At 41.0% G+C, this 15,245-nt stretch overlaps 1 protein-coding gene across 1 annotated transcript in view; it reads left to right on the forward strand.

The window, feature by feature from the left end:
- The window catches only part of BACE2 (beta-secretase 2), a 43,145-nt gene that overhangs the window by 21,948 nt on the left and 5,952 nt on the right, over positions 1-15,245 (forward strand). The window contains exons 2-7 of the mRNA XM_066620853.1: positions 4,749-4,837; positions 6,671-6,884; positions 8,281-8,406; positions 9,445-9,579; positions 12,857-12,958; positions 14,881-15,024. Coding sequence (XP_066476950.1) covers positions 4,749-4,837; positions 6,671-6,884; positions 8,281-8,406; positions 9,445-9,579; positions 12,857-12,958; positions 14,881-15,024 — 810 coding nt within the window. The remainder of the gene's footprint in view (positions 1-4,748; positions 4,838-6,670; positions 6,885-8,280; positions 8,407-9,444; positions 9,580-12,856; positions 12,959-14,880; positions 15,025-15,245) is intronic.

Consider the following 15,245-nt stretch of genomic DNA (forward strand, 5'->3'; position numbering starts at 1 on the left):
TGGCTTTCTCCCTATGGTAGGTAGGGTAAGGGAAGAGGGTGGAACCGGAACCATTGTGGATTCTTACACCTTATATTGGCACTCTATTGTTGTACACTGAACTCTCACCTTACATCTGGAAATCCTTTGTATGCTTAGTTCCCACCCATGAGAACTATTTCCTCTTAAATATCAGCCCAGGATTACCAGCTAGAAGCCAACCACAAGGCAGCACTTTGTGAGGAAAAGACTGTTCTGTCTCTTCCCATCTCTAGGGCTCTGTTTAACTGTGCACACAGTTATAATTTTCCGTATTTTTAAAAATGAAAAAGAGCAAATTTTAAATCTCAGATGGTGACAATCTTGAGGGGGTATGGACTCATAAAGCAAGAGAACATCAACATGTAGTTGGAAACTTTCCAAGCAAAGCACTGTCCTCTAACCAGCTGGACAGGGTGCCCCTCCCGTGGTTGCATTTAGGGAAAAACCTATGGCCTGATCCAGTGGGGCTGTTCTTATGTTCTTATGTAAAAAAAAATCAGGAGGTCAATTACAGATCTCTGAGTAATGTGTAATTTGGCCTATGTTCTGCAATCTTTTAAAACATTGTAGAAACTTATCAGGCAGAGCTTTGTGGGGTAGCTGCTCAAGGTTTACATTGCTATGGTGTGTGTTTTTATTATGCTGCCATTTCATTCTGTTGTTTGACAGCCTTAGCTATGACTGTCATGTTGTTTAAAGGTAGTGTGGCTGCAGCCAAAATATCACTGCTGTTGTACCGAAGCTCGCACTATGCTTTCACTGCATAGCAACATCTATATATGGGGAGCTGCATCCCAGAAAGTGATGTGGAATGTCCCAGGACCAGAGACAGTGGCCCTTAGGGAGGTGTAATCCTACTCCCACGTGTTCTTCTGGCTACCATTCTTCCCTAGATCTAGACTTTGTCTCTGATCTGTGTCATTCATGTCCCCTCCCCTTTCTGAAGTGGCTTTTCTTTCGTAAGCCAACTCCAAATACAATATGAAATTCTGGTCAAGTGTAATTGTTTTATGTAATGTATACTTTTATTAAGAAAATCTTTTAAAATTTATTTTTGTTAGCTGTCATGGGCATCTTTGTGAAGGGATGGTGAAATATAAATTCTATATATGAATAATTTCCTTCTGACTTAGTCCACATTTGGACTTGCAAGAACAACACATGGCAGACGTGAAAACAGCCTGGAAGATCAAAAGTAAAAATAATGTATTCTGATTTTAAAAAATGATGCTGTAGATGTTGCTTGTATTCTAGTTTCTCATAATAAACAAAATTATGCTCCCCGATTCTGTGTTTCCCAAAAGTCAATGTGAGCACTGTGAAGGCAGAATTGTATTTACAAACTGGGTGTTAATTATAGCATGCTGTAATTCGTGGGAAATGGCACACATTATACAGGCAGAATGCTTTATCAGTTGCAAGCAGTCCTTCCAGATGGGTTGATAATGTAATTAGAAATCGTGTTAAATGAGGCAGTATTTAAATTGGCTGCTAATTTTCCTACCTATTAACCAGCTTTTTTTTTTTGTCCTTTTTGAAACTCATTACATTAGAATGAAGACTGGATGTTGATCATTAACTCTAGAATCTAAGAACTCTGTGCTTGGACTGCCAGAAAATAAGTATTCAGGAGACATTTGTGTGCCACTGTGACTGGTATTAACAGACAAAAGAATGTGCATATTCACACAGTGCTTGATTAATGTATTCAGTACCACAAGATGGATGATGTCCACTGACTTGAATGGCTATAAAAGGGGATCAATCAAATTTCCAAAGTCCTATCACTGTCTATTAACCATGGTAGCTAAATTGAACCTCCTAGGCCTAGAGGAAGTATGTGGCTGAATATTGGTTTGTGGCAGGCAACATTGGGGGAAGGCCATTGTCTTTATGCCCTGCTTATGAGCTTCCTGGCTGGCTACTGTGGCAAATGGGCTGGGTGAGTGAGACATTTGGCAAGAGACATCTTGGTGGTGGCCCCCACCCTGTGGAACTCTTTGTCCTGAGAGGTGTGGCAAGTTTTCTCATTGTTGGCATGTCATAGTCTGAAGACCTCCTTTTTTTGGCAGACTTTTGATGTGCGTTTCTGAGGCTCTTTGTCTGTCTGATCTCTGATATTATTGTTGCTGGTGCTGCTGTTTTGTATTAATTTTTATTTGTAATGATCCTGGTTCCTTGGAAATAAAGTATACATTTTAAAAATAAATAACTAACATAAATTATATGGGCCATCTCATTGTGTTTTTTATTTTTGGTAAAATTGATAAATACCTCAGTAATAACAATGTGAAAATTAGTTTTTACTTTAAAGCAAAAATATTGGGTGAGTTGCATAGAAGCCTTTGATGGGAAAAATGCAGCATAAGGGTTTGCTAGAGGAGACTCTGGCCACATGCTTCTGTATTTCTGATTCTTCAAACTATGGTTTGAATTGGAAATTGGCTCAGGTAGTCACCCAGGCAGGTTCCCAGAGATACCTGATTGTCCTCTGGAATGCTGGACTTGGTGGGAACTTGGTCTGATCTAACAGGGTTTTTCCTATGTTTGCACTTCAGTTTCCTCAAACTGTGTCTTGTGTGATCTATCCAAGCCAAGGTACAAACTATACTTTGGAGGATCAGAAGTGTGGTGTGCGAATGTAGCCTTTCTTTGAAGCGTATTGACGGTTTCATCGGTAAACAATGGTTGGCGTCTTTGCCAAGTAAGACTTCTGCCAATAATCCAGAAATAGAGCAACAGTCAGAGCCATGACTGGTTGACGTCTTTGTAGAAAGAGAAACTATTTACATTAGAAAATACTTCCTGTTTTTTTTGTTTTGTTTTAAAAAAAAAGGTTATTTTAACTGCCCTGGAAAATCTTGTTTGAAGGGCAGGGCACAAATACTAGGAATAAAATGGATGATTCGTACCTCAGATAGTTCAGGACAAACTGGCTGGTGGTATAGTTATGTTAAAATCAAGCATTAATTTTCGTTTAATATTTTGAAATCAAATGGAATGTGTTAAATTTAGTGTGTTCATTATCACTTTCTACTATTAAATTACAGCTGTAATGGTTTCTGTTCTTCTGGCTGAATACTGCTTATGATGATTAGGTTAATTTAAAAATGTTTTATTTAAAAAAATGAGCCTTGTAGAATATTGGTAAAATGTCATATTTTGTAAACGAGCCATGAAAAATGTTGTTTTTCGTTTTCTCAAACCTTGTGGATTTGTCTCTGACACTTATAAATAAACTTACGAACATGTTGTTCTGGACCTTACTAGAGACTAATCTGGAATGCTGATATGACCTTCATAAAAAAATATGTACAAAAAACTCTCCTCAAACCAGTTTCACTTGGCTTTGTGTTGCCTTTATTGTTTGGACAAAAAACACATTGCCTGCCCTCTTGATGGTTTCCTTTATGAGAAGTATGCAGGGGACCAAGGAAAGCTTTGAATCAGAAACAGTCAATTGCTCACTTTTAATTCTCTCTGTATACTGAACTAGTGCCATTGTGCAGATTACAATAGTTCAGTGTTTGCCTCCACTGCCCGCATCTAGTTATTCCAGATTTATATAGATATGAAATGTCAGTCTGAATAGCAATTTGCCATGTGAATCCTGCTTATACTAGAGTGGGCTGCAGCTTTGAGATCCTACTGTGTGGCATTCTGGTTCTTGTGGCGAATATGATTTCTTTCAAGACCGAGGCCTGGTGAATGCTGTACTGATTATTCAGGGAAAAGTCAGCTACTCCATTTACAACACAGGGATTTGAATCTTGTGGAGTTGCAGCTCAGGGCTGCATGGGGATTGGTAGTTTTAATTGAAACATGATTTCATGTAGGTGATGTGGTGTTTTGATAGCTGTTGTTTTGATGGCAGTGGATCATGGCAATCCCACACAACAAATGTGTGGAACTGATTGCTTAAAAATGCCAGATTTTTGTTTTTAAAACTGTTGCAAAGTGAGAAGCACCACAGCTTTTATGTTCTGTTCACTCTCTCCCCCTCCCCCTTCAAGGATTAGCAGAAAATGTGTATGATCTTGTTGAGATTATCTGTATGGCTAGTAAATTATAACTCTTTAGGATGCTAGACTCAAATGCTATCTAGTCAAAATATTTTCCAGAACTGCTTGGGTGTTCACTTATATTACTGTACCACTCCAGTGATTTATTTTTTAATTTGTGATCTTTAGTTTGATTAAATAGATGATTTTCGAAATTGGTAATGACCCTATACAGTCAGAATTATGTTCCTGATGAAGACAATTAGAAAGCATAATTATTCACGTTTTGATTTGGGGGTCCAGAATTGTTCTTACAAGTAAGACTCTAACAAGGAAAGGAAATCTAGCAATAGCCCAGCATGTAATTATCCACTTTTTTCTAATGCTATTTCATCAGACCTGATGGGACTTTTCAGTCCCAACTCTTCACTACTCTTTCTTTGCTGCTTTTATAAATCTGTTGTAAAGGCCAAAAATGTAGGAAAAGAAGGACCATGTGGGATCCCTGGTGTCTGGTTATAGACACAAGGGGATCCTCAGTATAAAAACATTGCTTTAAAATGTGTAATACTCATAAAACAACAAAGGTCTGTTAACCCTCCTATTAGCAAAATAGTACTCTGTGAATGTCTAATTTTAGTAAGTTTGAATGGTATATACTGCTTACTAATTACACAAACTTTTGAACGCCATGGAACTAATACAAGAAATCTTTCTTTTCTACAGCTTAATATTCTGGTTGACACTGGAAGCAGCAATTTTGCAGTTGCAGGTGCACCAGATGCAGATGTGACCACCTACTTCAGGACAGACAAGTGAGTCTCTTGGTTCCTCCACCGCACCATGCTCAGAAAAGGGCACTGGATTTTGTCATGAAAAGACAATGGGTGATTGGTAGATAGAAACTCCTCTTTACAAGCAGTTTGGCATTGTGAGCATTTGAGTTTTCCTATTTTGGGAACTATTCATCCACACATCCTTGTAAATTTGGGGTTATGTCAGAATCCTGTAAGTGGGGTTTATGATACTGTCTTTCCCATCCAAATATTGACCTCCCTTCTGACCAAGCAGTATTTGCAAGAGAACTAAGTATTGGCCCAACCCTGCATCCAGATGTTACTTCAGTGGCAAAGGTAATCCTCCTGTACCATGGCTGTAATGCATTAATCAGCTTATGGGACCTGGATGCTAAGAGTATAGTGGAATTCTTCTTTTAATTCCTAGCCCAGAAGACATCCTTAATCTTGTAACAATGGTGGATAGAACTAGTCAGATGGCTATTAAGCAGTCTCTTTCTACATGGCATCCTTATAGACTGGGCTCTCAAAAGGAAAGAGAGAGAGAGAGAGAGAGATGATGTGTCATTACTTGTTCTGTGGTTGGCACACACCTCTTTGCCCAGTGGCACACCTTGGGTGATACACGATGAACAAATGTAGACAAACATACAGGCAGATAATGAAATGCTGTTGTGACAGTAAATGCATATTTCAACATATTGTGGCAGACGAAGGCTGAAAGTTCTTAGGAGAACTTAGTTTAAAAAAGAGATTTCCAAAATTGGAGGGAGATATTGGGGGCATAAGTGAAATTCCAGTTAAAAATGTAAAAGAGGACAGCCTAACCTTTTTTGCAAAGAAATACTGAAATGCACTAGACAGAGCACAATGCAGTTATGACAAAGTAACTTTGCAGTTGCACTACGTTCTGTTCTAATTGGGTAGTAACCCATTTCTGCCCAGGCCACAGGTGTAAACATTTGGTCCCTGTTGCATATATGCAACGTTGGGTAGAAATGGTTTAAGGAAAAATTATTTTGTAATTGAATTGTGAGTTGCCTTCTCTTATTGTAGTCTCCGATTTTGCAAACCATCTAGTGGCTTGTTTTTTTGGAGGATAACAGCCCAATCCTATGCTTCCCCCTCCTCCCCAGCTGGTGCAGTCATGCCTAAAGCAGGTGTATTGTATCCAATAGGCAGAGTGGATCAGGTGGTTCCAGGATTTAAATTTAAGGGGATTTAAATTCCCTTACCTCATGTAAGTCTCCTGCTCCACAGTGGGTCTCCTTGGACCTGTACTAGCAGGGAGACTGAGGTTAGAAGGCATAGGATCTGTTGTGCACCATTGCAGCTGGCTCTACCCCCTCCCGCAGTCTACCCACCCCCATTATGCCCTTCTCCTGCTTCCCCTGTCATCCTGTGCACCTCCGTGGGCATCCTACTCAGCATATTTCCAGAAAGTAGTTGCGATTCCACCAGTGCTTTCAGTCCATAGGATTGGGCTGTTGGTCAAATCCATCTGTGAATAGGAGGACCAGTTATTCATGACACTTTCCCTGCAAAGAAAGTTTTAAAGAAATCACAATACATAGCCAGGCCTGAAAATGTTTTTATTTTGACACCAATTCATTATTGTGGCATGCAGTATTTTTCTTTTGATTAACAGATCAGGAAGCAAAACACTGCACTTGAAAATGGCAGCACATTCTATATGCGGAAGGTGAAAGTTTGTAGAATTTGCCTAATATGTACAGGTTTCAGAATTTATCTTTTCTTGTTGCAGAATTTGGGTTGCCTGAGAACAGAGCAATAGATTTTAACAATAGATTTTAACAATAGGCTTTATTGCTTCTTTCTTTTCTGTCCTAGGTCAAGCACATACAAGTCATTGAACACTGAGGTCACTGTTAAATATACCCAAGGAAGCTGGACTGGAAATCTTGGCACTGATGTTATTGCGATCCTTGGTATCAACGGCACTTACACGGTCAACATTGCTACCATCCTTGAATCTGAAAACTTCTTTTTAACTGGAATTCAGTGGCAAGGGATTCTTGGACTAGCTTATTCTACCTTAGCCAGAGTAATTAACTTTTGCACTATTGACTATATATTTGAGCTAAAAGTGAAGATGGTTGAACAATAGAATGGAATTCAGTCCCACAAAATGTGATGGTGGCCACTAGTTTAAATACCCTTAGAAGGGGGTTAGGCAGAGTTGTCCTCTATGAATTTATCAATGGCTGCTAGTCAAGATGGCTATACGTTACTTCCAGTTTCATCGACAGTGTGCCTGTTTGTCGGGGAGGGTCATGTTTTGATTGTATGCTTGTGGGCTTCCCAGAGGCAGCTGGTGATCACAGTGGGAAACAGGATGCTATATTAGATGGACTCTTGGCTTGATTCAGCAAGGCTCTTCTTACAGAGAGGTTCTAGGAGCAATTGAGGTCAGTGGGGAATAGGGGAAAACATTGATCATTACCAATTGCACTCACTCTTCATGAACCTGTGTGAAGTTTTCCTCCTTGCTCCATCCTTCAGCCAATCATGATCAGTGGTGATAGAGCAAGTACATTGCTCCCTTGCTGATCACCGTGAAGAAGACACTTTGGGATCTTCATGGGTTGGTCAGGTGGACCTGCAAGGTGTGTACCCTCATTGAGTGCCCAATCTGGTTGACCTCTGACACCACCTATGATGAGAGGTGAAATGCCTCCTTTCAGGACATTATCCTTTTATTGTTGCCCCTGATCCATGTTTAAGTTTCTCAAGTCTTCTTTCAAAAAGCCACTTTGTCTACTGGGGTATCCCAGTCATTCGGTTGTGAATCAGCCTAAAAACAAGTGGTTGTAGTATCCAGCCTTGTATGCACTCCTACTTGTGCAATGGTTGTATGTACTACAGCCTTCTATATAAGTAACTGGGGGTTATGAGGTGTGACTTCGTGTACTGAATCATGTTTATGTAGAATTACAAACAAAATACCTAGTTAAAAGGAAGCAGTTAAAATCTAAATGGGTACACTTCTTACCCATTTAGAAAAGATGTAACTGATGTCAGTGAAAGACCAGGAAACAGAGTCAGAAAAGACATTGGAAATTAAGGGCATGAAATGAGCCTATGCATATTGGATTGTATGTGTGTGTTTACTGTGAACACTGTGCCCCTACATGCATGCATGGATGGCAGAGGTGGATCAGACAGGCTAGGCAGGCAAGGAGGTAAGATTCACTCATACTTCCCCATTATGTGTGTGGGGGAGGAACTGGAGATAGTGTAATCCTATTTGCCCCAGTGTGAGAGCTCTAGAAACTATCTAGTAGATGCAAGTTTAATAATGGCTTGTCAACAGATAATTTTGCTATTTTAGATATCAAAATTCCTTTTATTCAGCCAAGTGATCTGCTTGGATGCATAAAAGGGAAAAATGAAAACTGCTATTGAGTACCTAAATTAACCTACAGTTGTTTTTGTTGCAGCCCTCAAGTAATGTGGAGACCTTTTTTCATTCCCTTGTGAAAGAAGCAGGGATTCCCAACGTGTTTTCCTTACAGATGTGTGGAGCTGTTTTGCCTCTTTCTGTAACTGATAGCGGAGGTAGCCTTGTAGGTATCCATCTATGCAAAAGGGAGAATATGCATGGCTTTTTTGGTCACCTTTATAATAAAACTATAATGCAGTGAAATGAAACCCTGTTTACCTGGAAATTTATTAGCATAACTTTTTAGAAACCAGAACAACATGACAACAGGATCAAAATGTTTTATACAAGCCATTAGAAAAATGTATAATTTTCTCATGTTTGTCAATATTAGATTTCTTATAATGATTCATCCAATGTCAAATTAAGTATCTGTACAGTTTAAGATAAAGGTATAACCATCCAGGTTTTCTTTTTTCAAAATTTAAGCAATCTTAAAATATCCCAAACCTTGGATAGTCACTGTTTAATATCAGCGGGCTGGTTAGAAGTTTACTGTTAAGTCTTTCAGACTGAAAATCAACTTGTAGCACAAGCTCTTGCTCAGCTAGTGCAGCATCACTGTGCTGGCTGGAGATGTCACAAACATGCCATAAAGCACATTCACAGCACCTGGATAGTGCTATGCTGGTGGGGAGGTCTCTGCTGCCCTGCCAGTGTGGCATTCAAAGCCCCCAGCACAGACAGGTAAGGTGCTGAATGGCACAGGGGGGTGGCGGGGACATGGGGAGAGAGCATTTCTGGGTGTGGAGAGAGCAGAACAGGGGTGGATCCAGCCCAGATGAGCTCATTAGATGCCCCCTCCACCATATCCTAACTCCCTTCCCAGGCCGGGTAACTCTAGGTGAGGCTGCTCAGACTTCCACCAGCTAAATAGCTAGTGGAGGTCCAAGTAGCCCTATAGGCCTGACTGGGGCATTACTCTGGGTAAGGGGAAAAATATCCTCTTACCCAAAGGAGACCTCCCACTGGCTCCCAGCTAGCATTGGATACAGCGTAGGCCACACAGCCTGGCTGTGCCAGCACTAGTTATGATTGGGCTGCCTGTGTAAACTGCCTGCTAGATTCCAAGATCTAAACTCTGGTTTCAGTGTAATTTCTGTATAAAGGGGTATAGATAGGACATAATTTATATGCATGAATGACTTGTGTTTCTTTACAGATTCTGGGTGGAACTGAGCCAAGCCTCTATGAGGGAGACATCTGGTATACACCCATTGTAGAAGAGTGGTATTATCAGATTGAAGTCCTTAAGTTGGAAGTTGGAGGCCAACCCCTTGATTTGGACTGCAGAGAGGTTTGTATAACAAGAAACTAATTTCCTTTCTTACTGTTTTTGTAAGCTAGAATTCCAGGAATCTATTGATCAATAGGTTTCTGTTCCATTACAACTGCTATAAAGTCCTAAACATACTTCAAATGAAGTACTATTGAAATCTTAAAAGTCAGTGCAGTGTAGTGGCTAGAGTGTCAGACAAGAACCAGGGTAACTCAAGTTTACATTGCCATTCAGGCATAAAGCTGACACTCAGTTACTTTTTTCTCAGCCTAATGTTTTTCACAGAATTTTGTGAGGATTAACGGGGGTTGGGGGGAACCATGTATCCACCATGAGCTTCTAGGATGATGGGCATCAAATATTTACAGGTGTGCCCCATTATCCATGGGGGTTCTGTTCTGGAGCCCCCCATGGATAGCTGAAACCATGGATACGGGGGGCTGCCCCCCCTCCAGAAGTGAAGGGAGCTCTGCTCGCCTCCAGAGGGCTTTTGAGCTTTAGAGCTCAAAACGTGACTTTTGGTTCATGGAGAAACCGAAGTGATGTTTTTAATGCTTTATAAGGCATTAGAGATCTGGGGGTGGCACGCACAGGGGGTGCCCCAGACCTGGTCCATGGATATGGGTTCTGTGGATATAGGGGCTCCTATACTTTTTTCAGGCACCTGAACACTTGTGTAAATTGGACCCTCCCCCTCTTCTTCAGAGACATTTGGAGATGCAAAAGCAAAGTGGAGGAGATGCCTCCACTTCGCTTTTGCAGCTGCAAATGGCTCTGAAGTTGAGGAAGGGCCACTTTACACAGGTGCTTGAGCAACATAGCATTTTGCCCCACCTTCAGGACCGACATTGTCCTGTTGTATTTATTAGTATTGAATGTATATGTTTTAAAAACATTGTTTGACAAATAGGTGAGCATCAGCCAATAAAAACAGTAAAGATTTCAGCAAGAACTATGAAGCAAGAAATGGAATAAAACAGTTAAATAATAAAATCAGTGGAAACTAGCATTAAAAGTAGCTGCTAGTCAGTTTAAAAGCAAAGCTCAGAAAATGTGTCTTCAGGACTCACTGAAAACTAGCCAGTGTAGAGGCCTGAAGTGTCCCCCCAGGGACGGAATTCCACAACCTCAGCACCACCTCTGAAATAGTGCTGTCCCTAGATCCCCACCAGATGAAGCTGTCAGAGACATATTGGACAGCTGGACCTTAGGATATCTGGGTAGGTTCATATTGGTGCAAATGTTCCTTAAGATAACCCTGTCCAGGGTCATGGAGGCTTTGAAGTTCATCATAATCAGTTGGGCCCAGAATCAAATTGACAAGCATTGTAGCTCATGTCAGGTGTACTGCACACAAACTGCCTAGCCCCTCCCAGCAGTCTGAGAGCTGCATTTTGAGTCACCTGAAACTTCTGGTCCCTCTTCATAGGCAACACTGCTGCATGAAACACATTACAGTAGTTTGATCCAGATGTCACCAGTGCATGAATAACTGAGATTAGATCATTCATTTCCACTTAGGGCAGCCATTTTCAACCTTTTTCAGCTCATGGCACACTGTCAAGGCACTAAAATTGTCAAGGCACACCCCCAGTTTTTTACTTGCATTAAATTACTACATTACAATTAATTTGTAATTAATATAATTAATACAATTAAATCATTACATGACAAAGGGCACAATCCTAACCAGGTCTACTCAGAAGTAAGTCCTATTTTGTTTGATGGGGCTTGCTCTCAGGAAACTGTGGTTAGGATTGCAGCCAAAGATGGGGGGGGGGCACTCTCTTCTTCAGAGAGAACAACCTTGTCAAGGAATAGTTGCATACCTCTAGCCAGATTGGCAGAATTTTCCAATGGGAAATTGTCTCCATCTTGTCTGGATTAAATTTCAATTTGTTTCCTGTTAAGCTTCCTATTCATTTGTCCTTTCAATAGCTTCTTATAACCACTCCCACCTATCTGAACTTCTCACTGTCTCTATATCTGAATATCCCCTGAGCCTGCATTACATCAGTTCTACTGTATGAAATCCAAACTTGTTTGGCGGGTTGACAGGTTATTAGATTTAGCAATAGTGGACAGAACTCAGTGGGAACTTTTCCAGCACAAGCCTAATGAAATGAAGTGCTCAGGAGCAAATAGAACAGTCAACATTTTTGCCACTGTGAAGAAGGGAAGAGTAGATAAGGCATGTGATAACTGTAATAGCAGCTTACTCAATATTCTCACAAGTTTCTGGTTTTATGATTTCAAGGGTTTTTCTGTGCAGCACCACTCAACCTTAATCCAGACAAGGTGGGAATATGTCTGTTTCTGGAGCAGATATTCAGTAGGGTTGTACTTCCCCTTAAGACTCAAGTATGCTTCTTGGGTGTGGTCTTGGATCCAGTGCTTCTCTGATGTTCAGATCTTGGTGATGGTCAAGTGTGGGTTTTTAACCACCTTTGGCTGTTGCATCCTTTCCTGGATGGGAATGATTTAGCCATGGTAGTTCATGTGTTTGTGGCACACAGATTAGACCAGTGGTTCTCAAACTTTTAGCACCCGGACCCACTTCTTAGAATGAGAAACTGTCAGGACCAGCCGAAAGTTATATCATGACTGGAAGTGACAACATCAAGCAGGAAAATTTTGAACAATCCTAGGCTACAATCCTATTCACACTTACCCAGGAGCAAATCTCATTTACTATCATTGCTAAAAGCATATACATAGTAGTCTATTAAAAGTACAGATATGTAACATTTCCCCAAATGCAGTCACATACCGTGGTAGTATCAAATCTAATGTATTAAAAATAAAATATTGAAATGAATGGGGACCCACCAGAATTTGGCTTGCGACTTACCTAATGGGTCCCGACCTACAGTTTGAGAAACAATGGATTGGGCTATTGTAGTAATTTATCTGTGGAGTTGCTTTTGAAGAGTACCAAGAAACAATTGCATGTACATAATGTACCTGCAGGTGCCAGTGTATTGGACAGAAGCATATAATGGAGCATATCATATCAGTTTTAGGACAACTTAACTGATTTCCAGTTGGTTTTCAGGTTGACTTTTGCTGCTTGGACTATGCTGGGGGAATTGTGGCATATCTTGGGCTTGAGGTACTCAGAGATGCCATTGCTCCCTTTAAATGGAATGGAGAAGACCCTTCACTGGGTCCTTGTGCTCTGCTCTCCCCTAACCTACTGAAGCCCTCCCAAGAACAATTTGCAAGAATTGTGCTGCTGGGTTGCATTTGTTTGAAACTGTGTGTTGTGTGTTGCTGTTCGTCTTTCCCTGCTTAGTACAATGCAGACAAAGCCATCGTAGACAGTGGCACCACTCTTCTCCGCCTGCCAGAAAATGTCTTCAGTGCTGTCGTGAGAGCAATTACACGTACATTCATGGTAAGCTTTGGCTCATGAAATCTGTCTTCTGAGGCAGCTTGTTCTTTATAGGAATCGTGTAGTAGTTGTCCTAGGACAAGAGTGTTTCTCTTCTAAGAAGCCTCCACCTACACAGAAAGAGGTACATTTAGTTTCAGTCCTCCATTGGGGAAAGGTGTAAATTAAAGATTAATAGCCATCCAAATGGCATAATTCTGATTTGCTCCAGGGTATTTGAAAAGCACGAGTATCCTGCCTTTCTCCAAACATGGAGGACTTAGGCTAAAAACTAATTGCTTTTTTGGCAGCCATTCATAGCATAAGTGTTTTGGCTGTGCAGTGCTGGTTATTGTTCACTATCGATAACATGCATAAGGTCTTGCTGATAGTACAAGTTTATTTCCTAGAGCAGATGGCACTTTTATTCTAATGGACTGTTGTCTGTGAATGGCCCAAGGCGCAGAGCATGAATTACATTGGCCAGTATATTCTTACAGGGTATATGCGGTTTTGAAAATGTGTGGCTGTATAAAAATATATTGAAAATCCAAAAATGAAGTCACCATGTCCAAAGTTCTGCCACAAGACTTGACCCAGCAGCCCAGTGGTTTCCAAACTTTTTTGACTGTTGGCTGCCTTGACTTACTGGGCCACTGGCAATAGTTGCCCATTAGGGCAGCTGTACATTGTATAGGGTGGTGGGTTTTTTGCAAGAATTCTGTGGCTCACCTGGCTAGCTTCCACAGTTCCCCAGGGAGCCATGGCTCAGAGTTTGGCAGCCACTTCAGTACTTCTCTCCCTCTTCTGTCAGCCTAGACCAGGGGTGCCCAAACCCTGGCCCGGGGGCCGCTTGCGGCCCTTGCGGACTCCTAATTCGGCCTGCGAGTAGCCCCCAGTTCCCAATGAGCCTCTGGCCCTCCGGAGACTTACTGGAGCCCTTGCTGGCCCAATGCAACTGTTCTCAGTGTAAGGGCGACAGTTTGACCTCTCGCATGAACTGTGAATGAGGGATCCCTCTACTGCTTGCTGTTTCACATTTGTGATACAGCAGCAGCAGTGAAGGAAAGGCCGGTCTTACTTTATGTAAGGACTTTTATAGGCCTTGAGCTATTGCAAGACCTTCATTCATTCATATAAATTCCATCTCTAATATATTCATTTATGTAAATATATGTAAATTTATTCAAATTTGAAATGTAAATTAATTCTTTTTTTATTCCCCGCCCCTGACACAGTGTCAGAGAGATGATGTGCCCTCCTGCCAAAAAGTTTGGACACCACTGACCTAGTCAAACTGTGCTACAGGCAGAAAGCAGGGCAGTATCAAAATATAATCTGTTTATAATGAGGGACTTAAATTGTCAGTAAATTTCCAAGAAATTAGTAGAAAGGAAAGAAGAGGGTAGCTGTTTCTCTCTCTTTGGGTCATAAAAGACTGGAAGTAAGCACCAAGAAGACACCAAACCAGATAAATATGCAAGGAACTTGGAAAAGAAAACAACAAATAGCCTGCCAAATGGGTGGACAAACAGGAAAAGGCAATCTAGGCTAGGTCTGGAGTCTGTGCACACATCTTTTGAGCTGCAAAGGATGGAGTAGAATTTGTCTTGCAGCAGGTAAATCCACATCCAATTCTGTTTCTCAGTACATGTACATCCCCTAAAGGTCCCATAAAGGGTGTTCTGAATGTAACTTGAGAAAATGCAGAAGTATGCCAAGCCTTAATGAGGATGTGTGCTCTGTGAGAAGAATTTGAGTAATATCCTAAAGGCATGACCTGTTTATTGGTGAGCTACAAATGTCGTAGTTGCTGCGATATCATTCATTACTGGTCAGCCTGTCAAATCGTGCATAGGGAATAGATAACTGGGGTGAGGAGAAAAATTATATTGCTTCTGAATGCTCAGTATATGTTGCTTATTACGTTTTCTTATTTTGTATAGATCCAAGAACCTGGATTTTGGTCTGGTGCACAACTTGCTTGTTGGGATAAAACCGAAAAACCTTGGACCTTATTTCCTAAGATATCAATCTATCTGAGAGATGAAAATGTCAGCAGATCGTTTAAGATCACTATCCGTCCACAGGTCTGGAAGCCCCCATTTTATATTGTGAGATCATGTTAAAAAAAAAAAAAAAAAGTACACAACCAGCCTGAGGCTACAGTCCTCTGTGTCTGTGTAGCCATCCAGCAACAGTTTCATTATAGAAATCTCGGTAGCCAGATGTCTACAGGGAGGAGCAGTAGCTCAGGTGTAGAGCATATGCCTCACATAGAGAGAGTCGCATGTTCAATCCCTGACATTTT

This window comes from Tiliqua scincoides, chromosome 3 (assembly GCF_035046505.1).
Source record: "Tiliqua scincoides isolate rTilSci1 chromosome 3, rTilSci1.hap2, whole genome shotgun sequence".
Taxonomy (NCBI): Eukaryota; Metazoa; Chordata; class Lepidosauria; order Squamata; family Scincidae; genus Tiliqua; species Tiliqua scincoides.